The 17,324-nt window shown below is 34.7% G+C and overlaps 1 protein-coding gene across 1 annotated transcript; it reads left to right on the top strand.

Moving 5' to 3' along the window:
* The first annotated feature begins 1,138 nt into the window (after positions 1–1,138).
* On the top strand, positions 1,139–15,582 carry LOC128857313 (putative fatty acyl-CoA reductase CG5065). The gene is made up of 11 exons (XM_054093022.1): positions 1,139–1,193; positions 3,290–3,349; positions 6,492–6,777; positions 10,788–10,938; positions 11,001–11,086; positions 11,208–11,317; positions 13,417–13,612; positions 13,675–13,852; positions 14,914–14,984; positions 15,064–15,189; positions 15,259–15,582. The coding sequence occupies exons 2-11, from the start codon at positions 3,295–3,297 to the stop codon at positions 15,494–15,496; spliced, it is 1,497 nt and encodes a 498-aa protein (XP_053948997.1). The 5' UTR covers positions 1,139–1,193; positions 3,290–3,294; the 3' UTR covers positions 15,497–15,582.
* Positions 15,583–17,324: the final 1,742 nt, after the last annotated feature.

Here is a 17,324-nt window from a genome sequence, read left to right as displayed (position 1 = left end):
ATACAGTGAAAGCTGCCATAAGCGGGAATTGATGGTCAACTAAAGAATAAAATTGGGTGTCGTAAATGTATCGACTCCTAAATGCTTAGCGCTTCCTATTGCTTTGGGCCCCAAACACGGCTTATAAATTTTTAGATCATCACTTTGCACGAGTTTACGTTCTGATTTACTTCACTATTTCACTGAAATTTGAATTGCTCTTTCTTTCTAACAATCGACGCTGCTGGGTTCTGCCGCTATTTTTCAATCGGTGCTATTGTGTGCACAAGAGTGCGCATTAAACACCGCTGAGATAATTCTTTTACTGTAATTAGCGCAGAAAAAGTATACGTAATTTCATAAAAAAGAAACAAATTCGTCGAATTACCTACAAACACCAATATCAAAAAAAAGAGAATGTTTCCAAATAATGTGCATCTTTATAAGGATATTCGCTTATTTGAGCGTCCGTCTGTGGAGATCATATAAAATTCAACCTTCCAAACACAGTAAATTTAAAACTAAATATGAAATAATATAAAAAAGAATGTAATACAAAAAAAAGCATCCTGCCTCCGCCTGAAAGTGTGCATTGAATTGCATTATAAAACACGCCTTCTGTTTCATACGATATTGTGGACAATTCGCTAGGAGTATTTTTCCTGCCACAAATTAGGAGTTAATATGGAATTTTACAAAAAATATTGATTGTATCTATTTAATAATTTTCGTAGATTTTGGTCTACATGATTTGCCGGGTTTTTATTCATTTACTTTATTTTTATAAAACAAAAAAATTATAATAAAATAAGATAAATAAAATATAATATAATAAAATAAACGTGTGTGGAAGAAATTAAGAAATGAAATAAAGTAAATAAACTAAAATTAAATAATATAAAATAAAGTAAACAAACTAAAATTAAATAATTATAAAAAAAAATATATTGAACAAAAACGAAAGAGAAAAATAAAAAGGATCGGTGGAGTTTACGCATTTAATTAAATTGTACTAAGTGCTTCTTTTTCTTCTTATACTCTTTTCTTTTGATTGTTCGTCGAATAGAAAATAATGATATGATAATGATTGATAGTCGAATAGAAAGTATTGATAGCGATTGCAGAAGCAAAGCCAAATAGGCTGCACTAGTTGAAAGGTGCAATCAGTTTCAATTTGACAACGACAGAGTATACTTCCAGTAATATTTTAAATTGTAATATGAGCTTTTTATTCTTATTTATGAAGAACTTATACCAGAATAACGTATTTACTTCAATGTGATGGTGTTTTGAAATTGAAATTTGTATAAGTGAATAATTTTTTTGTCGAAAAATCGAAAAATACTTCATTTACATTTAAATTCAAATATATATAATACATACATATGAACTGGTACATACACTTAACACTTTTTTTACATGGGAAATACGTTTATTTGAAGATCGTGAAAGAAAACAGTGTTAAAAAATATATATTTAGGAATATATGTACCTCACAACTTCAAAAAATCGTGTAAGATGAAATAACTTCAAATATTTTTCCAAATAAAGTAATAATCAGATCCATGTTATCTAATTATAAAACAAACAAAATTTTAATTTGTGTGAAGCTAAAATTCAGTCCACAAATAAATATAAAAATTGAAATGGCAATTAGGAATAAAAATCAGTTTTGCACTACTCAGCGCTACTTTCTTCTTCTTTGTTTGCTATTCGTAATCGAATGTAAGCGATTATACAATTTAAAAGTATAAGTACAATATTAATTTAAATTTTGAACTATCTTTGAAAATAATTCACGGTCTCTAGCTTTATAAAGCGGATAAAAAGTGCATCATCAGTAGATATGTCAAACACTAATATGCATGTCCAGCTCATCTGTGGGGTTTAATTCAAAAGATAGGATCTCGTTCGTTTTTAACGACTTCTGTTAACCGAATGTTTCGGATGATCTGGTATTTCGTGTAAAAAAATTTACTGGTAAACCGGGCTATTTTCAAACGGTATAAAAAAAGAGCATATAAGAAAAGAGTTGGGTATATATTATATGTATACGTATGTATGTAAAGCAATATTAATGTTTTCTTGTGGAAGAAATCAAAAATTGGTGGAATATGTTAATTACCAAAAATAACGTTACATAAAAATAACATTTTTTAACCCGGGGTGTGTCGCTAGGCAAATACAAACACAAACGGGCGCAACCGGGTAAAAATTACCACATAATATACAAGTGTATAATTAATTAAATATTTATTTCACGTAGGGAGCGTGTCTTTTGTTTCTGTGCAGAAAGGTGCTTGAAGCGGCAGGTCACGATATTTTGTAGAAAAAAAGTTAGAAGTGGTTTTATTACCTCTGTGGTATATTTTACCCAGTAGCAACGAACGCCGTCCAAAAAAATATGTATTTATATTCTTATAGCTTTATTAATTTTTGTTTTGTATTTAAAAAGCCCTAAAGTGTAGTAATTAAATACCATTTATATTATATTTTATTATAAAAAATACTCGTATAGCGTTGGATAACTTTTATGTTCCGTTTTAATAATTAAATGAGTATTGAAAATGCCATACAAATTTAAAATACCGAGCAAAAAGTCTTACAAAAAATTTCAAAACACGAAAATCATATATTAAACACTAAAAATAATACATAAAAATTAGGCAAGAAATTATAAAATGCCAAAATTAATAAATCAAGAACTTGCAGTAGAAATTAATTAAATATCTTATTCTAAACTTATTTGTATGTCAGTCAAACTTGAAATTAAATGCAACAAAGTACGATATTTAAGGTTCGATGACTTATCGCACTTATTTACATAAATTTACTTGCACGAGTGTTTGTATGGAGTGAAATTTTGAGAGTTCATAAACTAAATTTTGCTTCAATATCTTTTTCATTTGTATGTGCATGCACGTATGTACGTATATGCAAAAATGAATTGCATTAATGTATGTAAATATTCTATCATACATACATACATATGTATGCGCATTGCTAATGAACACTTAGCCTATCGAAAAAAATGCAAATTTATGACGAATTGGTGCAGCGATGGCCCTTAGTCCATGTGACGCAAGTACAGTGTCAATGATTGCGCGTTTGAAATCTTCATAAATATTTGATTTTATACGAAAATTATAATATACCAAGTTCAATAAAACTTAACCGTATTTATGTGATTTGTTTTTTTTTTTTTTTTGAGTGAGAACTTGTTGTGCTGTAATATTGTAAATAACATTACTTTTGTTTGGTATATTGTAACAGTGCTTGAAATGAGAAATAAATGTTTTAATATTTTCAGAAAAAATGTCAATAGCTAATTTTTTTGCAAATCAGGAGATTTTTGTTACTGGCGCCTCAGGTAAGTCTAATATATGATAATTTAAGACAATCCATACTACAAATTTGGCACTGTTAATTAAGACAAAAAAAGAAAAATTATTTAGATTTCAAAGCATGCATTTCAGTATGTCGGAGAAAATTTTGAGATATCGTGGTGAATCTGTTTATCCACGAAACAATTGGGAGTTTAAAACCGATAATAATCCAATCTAATTTAAAAAAAAAATATAATATACGATATCTCAGCAAATAAATTATTATTTAAAACTTTTTCGGAAACATTTATATATCTAAAATAATGTCGAACACTAACAAACTTGGATTTCATATTGAATTTTTATTCGATTTCATTGAAATCCAATAGCAAACGCGCATTTTTCCCATTTACAGATACATAAAGGGTGATCAATTTAGAGGTATCGGAATTTAAATTGAAATAAAATAACGAAATTCGAATTGATTACACAATCTTTATTCTTCTTCTTCTTAATTGGGGCGATAACCGCTTACGCGATCTTGGTCGAATTTAACAAAGCGCGTCTCTCGTTTCTTTCTCGTGCTAACCGTCGCCAGTTGGGCACATCAAGTGAAGCCAAGACCTTCTCCACCTGATCTTTCCAACGCAAAGGAGGCCTTCCTCTTCCTCTGCTACCACCAACTGGTACCGCATCGAATATTTTCAGAGCCGGAACATTTGTATCTATTCGGACGACATGACCCAATCATAAGCCAACGTAGCTGCTGGATCTTTATTCGTTGTGCTACGTCTATGTCGTCGTAGAGCTCATACAGCTCATCGTTCAATCGCCTGCGTATTCGCCGTCGCCAACGTGTAAAGGTTAAAAAATCTGGCGCAGAATCTTTCTCTAAAATACTCCAAGCGTCGCTTCATCGGATGTTGTCATCGTCCACGCTTCTGCGCCATACGTTTGGACATACTTTATTTTTTTTGTGTAAAAGCCATTCATGATATTTATTTTTTAAAGATAATCCCTTTAAATATTGGCCGCAACTGCGCCGTAATTCGGTCATCCGTAAACACCAATTTTGAATGACTTGCTGGAGGACTTCGGTCGGTATCTCGTGAATAACTTCAGTAAAGTTGGCTTCCAATGCCCCAATCGGAGCTGGTATATTCAGAAAGTATTTAGACTTTACACACCCCGTAAATAAAAGTCCAAACATGTGATATCACACGATCTTGGTGGCCAATCCACTGGTCCGAGACAAGAAATAAATTGTGCAACGAAACGATGACGCAGTAAATCCATTTGTTCACGGGCTGTATGGCAAGTAGTGCCCTCTTGTCGGAACCTCCACAAGGAGGAGGCTTCAATTTCCGGCATCAAAAAGTTGTTTATCATGACGCGATAGCGTTCGCCACTCACTGTTACATTGACGTGGCCATTAAGCAAAAAATGGGCCTCATCGCTAAACGGTTATGTACTCGTACACCATAAGAGAAACACACCTACAAGGAGCCAGGCCGGTTTATAGGGTGTGTGCTTTGCAAGTAGGCTGTGCATACCGGACATATCGGATGATGTAATTTGAGTGAATGCGGGAAAAATTCCACTGGATATCCCAGCACGTGAACTAAACCGTCTCTATCTAAGGCAAGGTGCAAAACCTATAAGGGACCAAAAGTTGGCACAGCGAATGGCGTCACTCGACGAATGGCAGCGAAGATGGAATCATTCTTCCAAAGGCCGCTGGACGCACGAACTTATCCCTAACCTTGACACGTGGTTACTGCGAAGACACGTAAAAGTGGTTTACTTCCTATTCCAGATGGTGAGCGGACACGGCTGCTTTCAGTATTATCTACATAGGTATGGTCTCTCCGCTTCACAAAGCGGCCCTACCTGCCAAATGAAACAAATTTAACTGGCAGTATGTGCATTTTAAAACATTGCTGGGATGCTGCATGCAAGTTTTTCAAGCAAGTATTGCGTAGGACGAAGCAGGTCGAAGAAAGGCGAACAATATATGTAGCTGTTTCAGTACCGGCAGCTAGAGCAAAATAATATTAACGCCCTGCGCCTCGTCTGATCACACCGAACTTCCCAACAAATGCTAAAGTTAACATGAAACAGTGTTCCAGAGGATGTCGACTTAGATATACCGACAAGAGGCTGAGCGGCCTGAGCGAGCAATGAACACTTTTCATAAAGCGTCGATTTTCGTAATATAATTGTACGATTTGTAAGTTTGGCAGTAGTCACATGTGATCTGCCAAAAAACCCCTATTCGAAAAAGTACCTCCAATCTGATCAGCCCTTACAAGTGATTGAAAATAAATGCTTCAGAAGAGAATAACTTGCCATATCTCCAAAACCATTATTTTGCGGATCCCTGTTTTTGGTTTCTTTAGATCTATACTACGAGTATTGCCTTCTTAAATATACTTCATTTCACTCATATGCTGTAAAAAGTTCGTCCTCCAGTTCTTTACTATATTTCAAACAATATTAAATCCTACACGATCCTTATAAAGGGTGTTTCAAAAGATGCGCCCCGATGTTGTTTTAAAATAAAATATATCAAAATATAAGTTCTTTAAGGTTTCACTATTTTTATGCGAAATGGGGCTCTTAATAATTATATGTGAAAAATTACATCATTTAAATTTCCACCGTAAGCACACTTACAGGTAAAATCCACCAGACAGTCTATTCATGAATGCCTAATTGTTGAGAACGTCGAGATACCGATGTTGTTAGGTGTAGGTTGTTCAACAACACTTTGCGCTACAGCAGCAATATTCTCGACAGAACGTCCAGCTTTTGATCTGCTAGTCCTTGTTCTATCCTCGACAAAATCAGTTTCTTGAAAATTGAAAACTTTGAATTGTCGACTTATTCAGATAATTATTTCCAGCAAAAAACTCACGAATTTTGCGATATGATGTTCTTAAAAATCGACCATTTTCATAATAAGTTTCAATAATTTTAACGCATTGTTCTATCGTGTAAAATTGTACATCTGCCTACCTGACAAATGTCAAAGATGAAATAAAAAAAGATACCGTGTAGAAATTATTCACTACTGACATCTAGGCGTCACTTTTGAAACACCCTTTATGACTATGACCATGTCATACCATTAAAACTATACACCAGCTATACAAAATTCGATTAATTATTTTCTCTTTTTTCCAGGGTTCATTGGTAAGGGTCTAATTGAAAAAATATTGCGCTCTTGTCCAAATGTAGCTGCGGTGTATGTGCTGTTGCGTCCAAAAAAGGGCAAATGTATCGAAGATCGCCTAGATGGTATATTGAATTCAAAACTATTTGAACGTTTGAGAGAAGAGCAACCGCAAAATTTGCAGAAAGTCCACCCAATTGCCGGTGATTGTACTGAATTGGGATTGGGTATAAGTGAAGCCGATTTGATGCGATTGCAGAATGTGAACATAATTTATCATTCGGCAGCCAGTGTGCGGTATTGTATACCTTGTTTTATATATATATAAGTATGTATATACAGTAGGGAGCAAAAGTGTTTCCATAGTTAACATTTTCAACTTTGTGGGCCAATAAAGTGCAAACGAATGAAGCAAATCAAAAAAACTTTTTGTTGTAATAATATGTCTTTAAACCTCAACAAATTGCGGTATATGATAAAAACAAAACAGAATCAGTAAATTATTCAAACAAAAAAAAACCAAAACAACTCCCATGTGTACAATTTTGCACCTTCCGTTATTTTTACTTTTGTTTGATTTCTTAATTCTCTTTTCAGTAATAGACATGCAGTTTTACCATTATATGTTTTGTTTGTTTATTATTCACTTATATGATCCAGAAAATCACGTGTTTCTTATTATTCGAAACAGATTTGTTGATTTTGGCAATTAGTCTATAAAGTACCGCGAAAAAATGAAGAAACTTTCGTCTGATGTCGAAAATAGTATTATTAGCCTAACTGAAAGTGGCTGTTCGACTCGTGCTATTGCAGATCAGCTTAAGATTTCCCATTCAGCGGTGTCCAAGGTCCAAAAAAGACGAAATGTTGCACCCAAAAACATTATTAACGGCCGTAAACGCCTCTTAAAAGACTCTGACGCCAGACTAATGATGTCGAAAATGAGATCTGATAAGTTCCTAACACCAAAGAAGGCATCTATGAGCATAGGAAAAGACGTGAGTCGGTGGACAGCTAGAAGAGCACTGGCTAAGATTGGATATGTGGCAAGGGTGAAAAAAAATAACCCAGCTCTATCCGAGAAGAATGTCAAGGCTCGATTGAAATTTGCCCGGGAACACAGAAACTGGACTCTAGATGACTGGAAACGTGTTATCTGGTCAGATGAATCCAAGTTCAACCATTTTCAGTCGGATGGCAAGCAATACTATTGGCATAGGCCCGGCGACAAGCTTCAAAAACACCATGTGAAGCAAACCGTCAAGCATGGAGGAGGCAATGTCAAAGTTTGGGGATGATTTACTTGGTGGCACATTGGACCATTACAAAAAATTGATGGTATAATGTTAAAAGAAGACTACCTCAATATTTTACAAACCCAACTATCAAATTTTCTGGACAAGTGTGCACATCCCGAAGAGGAAATTACTTTTCAACAAGATGGGGACCTGAAGCGCACTGCCAAAATTGCCCGCGAATGGTTAAAAAGCCAAAATTTTAAGTTGATGAAGTGGCCAACTCAAAGTCCCGACCTCAATCCGATTGAGAACCTGTGGTCAATCGTGAAGCGACGGCTCGGGCAATATCAATCAGCGCCATGCAACCTAGACGATCTTTGGAAGCGTGTAGAACTGGAGTGGAACCGAATTCCAAAAGAAAACATAGAGAAGTTGGCCGAGAGTATGCCAAACTGAATAAAAGGTGTAATAGCTAATAAGGGTCTGTGGACAAAATATTAATTTCATATCATATTTCATTTTGTTCACTAAAGGTGCAAAATTGTACACATGCGAGTTGTTTTGGTTTTTTTTGTTTGAATATTTTACTGATTCTGTTTTGTTTTTATCATATACGGCAATTTGTTAAGAATTAAAGACATATTATTATTACAAAAAGTTTTTTTGATTTGCTTCTTTCGTTTGCATTTTATTGGCCCACAAAGTTGAGAATGTCAACTATGGAAACACTTTTGCTCCCTACTGTATGTATAGTATATGTATATGAGTACTTATAAAGGGTGGTTAAGTTTCAAGGGCCGGTGTTGATTTTGAATAAAATACAATTTTTTTAAAAAATTATTTTCATTTCTCTTAATTATGATAATAATAGTATGGCTCAATTACGTATGGAACAAAATATCGGTCAAATGGCCGCTGCGACCTCGGCGGCACACCTCCATCCGATGATCCAAATTTTCGATGACGCTGAGGCATAATTGAGGTTCTATGCCGTTAATGTGCCGAATTATTTCATCCTTTAGCTCTTCAATTGTTGCTGGCTTATCGACGTACACCTTTTCTTTCAAATAATCCCAAAGAAAGAAGTCCACTGGTGTGAAATCACATCGCCGTGACGTGAGATCATTCGGTCATCAAATTTTTCGCGCAAAAGAGCCATTGTTTCGTTAGCTGTGTGAGAAGTGGCCCCATCCTGTTGAAACCACATATCGTCCACATCCATATATTCCAATTCGGGCCATAAAAAGTTCGTTATCACCTCACGATAGCGAACACTATTCACAGTAACTGCCTGACCAGCCTCATTTTGGAAAAAATACGGCCTAATGATGCCGCCGCCCCATAAACCGCACCAAACAGTCACTCTTTGTGGGTGCATTGGTTTTTCGGCAATTACTCTTGGATTATTATTCACCCAAATGCGGCAATTCTGCTTTTTGACGAATCCACTGAGGTGAAAATGTGCCTCATTACTGAAGATGATTTTCTTCGAAAATTGGTCATTCACTGTTGCCATTTCCTGCCACCATTCTGACCATTGACGCCGCTTGAAATGGTCAAGAGGCTTTAGTTCTTGAGTCAATTGCACCTTGTAAGCGTGTTAATGCAAGTCTTTATGCATAATGTTCATCAACGTCCAGCGCGAGAGGTGCAATTGTTGGGCACGACGATGAGTTGAGGTGGACGGCTCTTCAACCACACTATCGCGAACAGCAGCAATATTTTCTGGAGTATGAGCTGTACGAGCATGCACTGGTGTTTTCACATCTCCTATAGGCCAGGTTTGCTCAAACTTTTGCACAATTTTTCCGTTTGTACGCACATTTGGACGATTCAATTGACCGAAAAAATCACGAAGTGCGCGATATGCATTTTGATTTGAACGCCCGTTTTTATAATAAGCCTGAATAACTTTAACGCCTTTCTCGATTATGTATCTTTCCATGGTTCAAATTGAGTTAGTCTGAAATTGAAAAATGTCAAATGAAATGGTATGTAAGTGTGGGGAATGTTTATGCTGCTACAACAACAACAATAACAAGTAGCATAACTTTCACTTTTGACCGACTTTGACGTGGTTTTTTGGGTTTCGGTCATGTGGATGCGTCATTCAGCCGCTTGTTGAGTGGTTTGCATGTCAAACGTCTTATCATCTGTTATGATACGCTGGATAAACGTTGGGTCCGAATCCACTTGCTGAAACATGTCTTCAGCCACTTCACTCTCTTGGAACGAGTCGAGCTGTCACGCGTCTCATGTGAATTAATTCGTGAGACACGCTAAGATCACGAGTTACCTCCCTCAAACTTAAACGAGGTTTTCCAGCACCATTTTCTTGACTTTGTCGACTTTTGAATCCGTTGAAGACGTTGATGGGCGACCAGATCGAAGCAAATCTTCCACGATTTCTCGGCCCCTGCAAAAGCCTTATACCACTTATAGACCCGTGTGTTTGATAAAGCACACTCGCCATAGGCTTTTTGCAACATTTTCAACGATTCGGCACACGAAATCCCATTCAAAATACAAAATTTAAAGCAAATTCTTTGCTCGATATTTTTAATCGCAGAACACACCTGAGGTTGACTGATATAATTAAATACCAAAAACAAGTTAATTGACAGATCACGCTCAAACTCTGCGGCACTATAGATGACAGTTGTACCAGCATTCCAGTAAAAAAATTTAGTCATATTATATGTGTGTCGCGCGCTTTTAAATGAACAATTCCAATTAATAGCTGCATACATCCATAACTTACACTCTGGACTGTGCCAGCCGACTAAAAAAAAGGGGGCATTATAATTAAACAAACCACATTTTTTATAAATATTTTGCATATATTTTGCATAAAAATCGGATCACTAGTAATTCATTTTACAATGAAGGTCACATTTAAATACTTAAGGCTTTAATTTTTTGAACTCAGTCTACAGGTTACTTTTGCTTTCATACAAGTACACATTCAAAAACATGAAATTACTATGAAACATGAAATTACAATGAAATATAAAATTTAGTATTTATGTATATAACTTAAAGGCTTCGGAATTTTCAATGCGATTTCAGATTCGATGATCCATTGCGTGATGCCATACTAATGAATACACGCGGTACTTATGAGCTGATCAAAATTGCTGAAACCCTCAAGCATCTTAAGGTCTTTATGCATGTTTCCACCACTTATTGTTATCCAAACAGACGTGTTGTTGAGGAGAAGGTACAGCTATAAAACTTTCTTTAGGCTGATCAAATTTTAAATGAAACAAATCGTTATTCTAGTTTTATCCACCGTATGCTGATTGGCGTACAACGATTAAACTGGCAGAAACTTACAGTACAGAATCGTTGAACATCTTAAATTTAAAGTAAGTTGATCGTTTGCAAATTATATTTATTACAAGACATATGTACATATGTATGTGTATGAATGTATGCATGTATATGGTAATATGTTTATAACGGAAACTCTTTCGTTTAATTTTTCAGATATAGCGATTTCCAACCAAACACCTACACATTCACGAAAAGTTTAGCTGAGCAAATTATCAAAGAGTATAAGGATCGTCTACCATTGGTGATTTTTCGTCCATCAATAGGTGGGAATACTTAGTTAATTATATACGTATATATATTTATATCTTTATTTTCTTAGTAAGTCTATGAAACAACAATTCCTTACAGACTATTTAACAATAATGTTTAAGGGGTTACATACAGTTACAAGCAAAAAAGCGAATTTTCCAGAATTTTTTCTGAGACAATTTTTAAATTTATTGATCTAAAATTTTTTATACATATTATATAATATTTTAACTGTATTTTAAGACTTAGTGTTAGTAAAAATATTTATTTAGAAATGAACTACACCTGATCTCCGGGAGCTCCTCTCAAAAAAGACGTTTTGCGGTGACCACTATGTCTCTGAACAAGGTCAAAATTTCGGTCTTAAATTGTTTATATAAATAAATAAAAGTATTTATCGGTGAGAAAAATCTTCAATTAAATACTAAAAAATATATTTAAGAAGCTCGTGTTAAAATTTGAGACTAATCGGTTTAGTCGTTTCCGAGTAATGTTGGTCACCGACTTTGAAAACAGCATTTTGAGAAAAACGCGTTTAAAGTTCGCCTTCAAGCACTTAGAAACACCTTTTCAAATTTGTGTGTAACTTCGAAAATATTCACCCAAACGATATTACATTTCCTGTGTGTATTCTTAAATATATTTACATTAAGAAAAAAAAAATATTGAAAATTCTAACTGTATATAACCCCTTAAGCCAGGGCAACGAATTAAGAATATCAGTAAAAGTTATTTTAGGCAAAACAAAAAAAAAATCAAAATCGATTGATGTTGGGATTTGATTATAAAGAGTTTTCCAATAAGAGGTGTTATTGGAGGTCTTTTCACGTAAAAGATCAATGGTTTCGCTGCTTATGTGGCACATAGCACCGTCTTGTTGAAAATAAACGTTGTCCAGATCAATACCATCCAACTCCGGCTATAAAAAATCGTTAATCATCTCTCGATAGCGGAATCCATTCACCGTAACTGTTGCTCGATCTTCATTTTCGAAAAAGTAAGGTCCAATGGATCCGTCGGATCATAAACCGCTCCAAACAGTCACACGTTGAGGATAGAGAGGCTTTTCAATAATAACTTTAGGATTTTCTGAGCCCCAGATCCGACAATTTTGCTTGTTGACGAAGCCACCGAGGTGGAAATGGGCCTCATCACTCAAGATGATTTTCCGACAGAATTCCGGATAATTTTCATGCGTTTCAACGACCCAATCAGCAAAGGCACGACGTTGAGTTCTTGTGTTAACTGGACTTTATAAGCCTTAAGACCCAAATCTTTATCCAAAATACGGTGTAATGACGTTTGCGGAATGCCTAATTCCAAAGAACGAGGAGGAATGGACAAACCTGGGTTTCCTTCAACACTTTCGGCTACAACAGCAATATTTTCTTTTTTTTATTCTTCACATCACTAACTTTTCCCAACAGCTCGAATTTTTTCACCAATTTCTGTATTGCGGTCCGACAAGGTGCTTCACGGTGACCCAAAATATTCGAGTTTTACGAACCGTCTCTGCCAAGTTTTCACCATTTTTATAGTGAATTTTAATAATTTCAATGCGTTGTTTAAGCGTGTATCGTTCCATTTTTATTAATGGCGTAGCTTCTACTTGTCATATATCAAAAAATGACAGTTTCAAAAGTGATACCTACCGAAATAGCGGGCTATTCCAAATAACACCTGTTATTGGAAAACCCTTTAGCACTGCCAATAGGGGCATTGCGGACATAATTCGTTGTACAATTATCAGCATAGAAAGGCAACGAATCTCGAAGATGCCTCCGCAGAACATTAAAATTGATTATTGATTATTATTGATGATTGAAATTGGACAGTCACAAACAAAGTGGGGGTCGGCCATACATTTGGACTCGATTGGAGCACTCTAAATGGGTCAAAGTGGGATTTTTCAAAATTTGCCCCTACCCAAAAGTTCGACCCAAATTGGGGGACATCAAAATTCGTTTTAGAGGTATGGTTCCTTCGGCAAAGTTTCTTATTTTGATCCCTAGAATACGATTTTCACAGAGCAATGAGCGATTTTTAAATCGACCCGCCCTAATATATATGTACTTTTAACTGTCCTAACTAAACATTTATTTGTATCTCACAGTTGTTTCGTCGATTGAAGACCCCGTACCCGGCTGGGTAGATAACTTCAATGGTCCGATTGGGATGCTGGTAGCTTGCGGCATTGGTATTTTCCGCACAAGCTGTGGCGAACCGAATATTGTTTCAGATTTTGTACCGGTGGACATAGTGGTGCGCGCCATGCTGATTGCAACCTATCGTAAGGGTACTGAAGAAAGGTAGATATTTATTTGAGAATATTTATTATAAACTAATTTATCTATACTTTTTTTCTTGGTAGTCATAAACAAGATCCAAAAATGGAAGTAATCAATTGCGCTGCTTCAAAAATGTGCCCCATAACGACTGGTGAAGTCATCGAAATTGGCACAAAAGTTATCAAGGAAACACCATTTGAAAAAACACTATGGGTACCAGGTGGAAGCATAACGCGTTGCCCAGTATGGAATTTTATACGAGTGAGTACAATACGGCAGCCACTGCAACGTGGTGCGTGACTACCATTCGAAAGAGCGAAGGTTCGAATCTTCGGGATTGAAACATTAAAGGGTTGCATACGTCCAGCAGCGCCAAAAATGCGCTAAAGGAGAAACTGTTTTTAGAAGGGATAACAATAGAAATATAAAAAAAAATGTATACATTGTTTATTAGTACTTAAACTTTATAAAAACAATTATTTTAATTTTTCTTTACTAAACTTAGTATATAAAAAATCACGTGACCCAAAGTACAATGAAGAAAAGTTACCCCAGGTCAGAATCATGTCTCCTCGAAATGTTGATGGATCTGTAAAAAGTAAAAAAAAAATCTTGTAAAATAAAGTTGTAGTTACAGTTTGTAGAGCCGAAATATTTGAATTTCGAAAAATTTTGCAATTTACGGCATTTAAAAAAAAAGTATGCGTTTTACGTCATTAATGTTACACTTTAATTATGTTTATAAAATTTTTTAACAAAAATATCAAAAATCAAATCTATAGAGAAAACACTTTCGAATATTAAAAAAACGCATCAAAAAATATTAAAAACTGTGTGAGTTATCATGCAGACTGTGCCGGAAAAAGTATGTAGTTTCGAGAAAAAATAGTTTAAATTGTGAGGTAAAAGAGCGCGCGGACTACTCTCTGCCTAGTTAATGGGCTGTAGAAGCTATAATATTGGGAATTTCCGCATGAAAATTTCACAGTATATTCTTAAGATACTAAACTTTCGAAACAATTTCAAAAAAGCACCTCGTTGAAATTCTCATAGGTAGGTATGTTGGTGCAACCAATTTTGGAAGTAATGTATTTTCAAAAGGCTTTGGGGTTTTCTTTAAGCTCAGTTTCAAATCTACAAATATATTGATTATATATTATATATATTATTATATATTCATCGAGTGCATTGAACTGATTCATCTGGTAGATGCATTTCTCTTTTTGCCATTTGTAAATCGAATGGTTAGCGCTCTCAAAAATTATATTTGTATACACTTTTAAGTTATTTTTAATATATTTGCTTTTCCTTTTTCCCTCCAGTTCGTTACTCTGCATGTTTTAGTGGCAATTTTGGCTGATTTTGCTTTGCGGTTTACCAACACGAAACCATTGTAAGTAGCAAATTTCTAAATATCTGATAGAAAATATTATAAATAAAAGTAAACATTTTTCTTTTATGATTTTTGTAAGCCTTTTGAAATTACAACGACGCATTTACGCTGCTACTTTGGCTTTGCATTTGTTTGTAACCACAGAATGGGACTTCCGGTACGATAATTTTTACGCTTTGAACTCATTTGTGCCAGAATCGGAAGTGTAAGTACCTACATACGTTTTGTAATACAAATAAAAAATAATTGTATATACAAATTCTTAATATTGCAGTGATCAATTCGGATTTTTACAATATACAAATGTGGATTATGAACAATTCTTTCGCATGGGTATTCGCGGCGCAAGGGTATTTTTATTAAATGAACCGCCAGAGTGTTCTCAAGGCGCTCTGACACGCATGAAAATCTACAAAGCATTGCACTTCCTAATTAAATTAGTTGGAAGTGTACTGATTCTGCGCTGCTTAGGACGTTTTCTTTATGCAAAATTTTATGCAACATTCGTATAGATCTAAACTGAAATATTAAAAGAAAAATCCATTTTTATTATAATGCAGCAAATGCTTATTATCAATAAATGTTCTTGAATTTTTAATATTATTTTTAATATATGCTAATACACCCAACTCTCTTTTTACACGGTTTTTTTAAACAAAACATAATTCCTAAAAGGATATCTTAAGAAGCTAAAACAATTTTGTGTAAGAGCAATAAGTACAAGTCCAACTGTGCATTAAAATTTCAACGTAATCTTTAGGTAGCATCTAGCTGGATAATAAGATAGCAGAACACCTGGAAAATTTACAATTTGTTCCGATTCCTTAGCCTCATTAGAAATGGTAAAAAATATAAACAATAATAATTATTATACAGACTACATAAGAAACTGCCTACTAAATTCAAAAATAACGAACTCATATGGATACCAGGACACGCGAAAATAAAGGGCAACGAACTAGCAGATTTAGCAGCAAAAGAAGCACAAAACCGCCCCTAACTATGTCTCTGAACCTCCTACACACAGATATTAAAAAACATATAACAAAAATATTCAAAAATAAACAGCACTCCACATTCGAACAAACAACAAGCTGGTACAAATTTGTTAACCCAAAGAAGCAAGCAATCAATGAACACACATTCACACATAATACTAAGAAGGGAAATAACAAAAATAATTAGACTACGACTTGGGCACACATGACTAGCACACGAATATTCAATAAAAAAAGACCTAAATATCTGCAAATACTGCAATACCTCAGCTCCAACCATCAAACACATCCTAGACGACTGTACACATTTTACAAACCACAGAAAATCTCTAAACAACACAAAACCTACTGATCTACTTTTAAACAATTCTACAGAGAACATTATTAAACTTATAAGCTATTTAAAATATTGTAATATCTTAAATGAAATTTAGCTAACACCCTACATACACATATATACACATCCAGTATATTAGCTTAAGGCCACGTAGCCATAGCTATAAGCTTTTTGTATTTTATAGTGTCAATAAAAAAAAGTACAAATATCTAACAATGTGGCGCAAAATTAATCATCCAATTTCGTTTTTGAATCAGTTTTTACAAATACAAAACAAGTGATTTTGAGTGATGGAATTTTTTTATTTCACCTTTACGCACCCCATTGCTTGTCTGTTTGTATATTGCACTTGTTTAGTTCAGAAGTGCCAAATAGGTATGACTGGCATACGACGCCATTTGCAAAAAATATAAACTTTCCGATAGGGTGATTAACTTTCGACACCTTGAGTAAACAACTAGAGAAAGCTAGAAACAGTCGCCAATAACAAACTTTGTTACAACGAAAAAGCCAAGAAAAGCCGTTATTAATTTGAATAAAACCCGAGAGATGTGCTAGGCATATTTGATATAGTGTTTGTTGTTGTTATAGCAGCATAAGCATTCCCCCATATATGGGTAGTTCCCGTTACTGAAGTGACAGTCTTTGGCCGGATATAAATCCGGGTCGTTCCGCTAATGTAAAACTGACTGTCCTGGGAACCGTTGTTGTTGTAGCAGCATAAACATTCCCCATACATATATATATGGGGAATGCTGCTGAAGTGACAGACATAGCGTTTGTCATATCTACTGATGATAGCATTTTTGGTCCAGTCCATAATAAATTTGCACGCTTGTTGTGGAGTTGAATAGTTGCACAATTTAGTTTTGTTCTGAATTTTTATATGATTTGTACTTATGGATTGAATTTTAACCGTACACTAATTGTAATTTTTTTTTTGTAATAAAAATCAATAGCTTTTGTTTTATAAATACTTATATATTTAATATAGATTTCTTTATT

Source organism: Anastrepha ludens, chromosome 3 (genome assembly GCF_028408465.1).
Source record: "Anastrepha ludens isolate Willacy chromosome 3, idAnaLude1.1, whole genome shotgun sequence".
NCBI classification, from domain to species: Eukaryota; Metazoa; Arthropoda; class Insecta; order Diptera; family Tephritidae; genus Anastrepha; species Anastrepha ludens.
Note: the sequence above shows the minus strand (reverse complement) of the source record. Positions and strands in the feature narration are given on the sequence as shown.

Bases quoted from the DNA above. Each gene is read 5' to 3' on its own strand.
- LOC128857313 (XM_054093022.1), top strand. From the start codon at position 3,295: ATGTCAATAGCTAATTTTTTTGCAAATCAGGAGATTTTTGTTACTGGC. The intron at 6,778-10,787 runs GTATTGTATACC...ATGCGATTTCAG, and splicing joins CATTCGGCAGCCAGTGTGCG to ATTCGATGATCCATTGCGTG. The intron at 14,985-15,063 runs GTAAGTAGCAAA...GATTTTTGTAAG, and splicing joins TTTACCAACACGAAACCATT to CCTTTTGAAATTACAACGAC.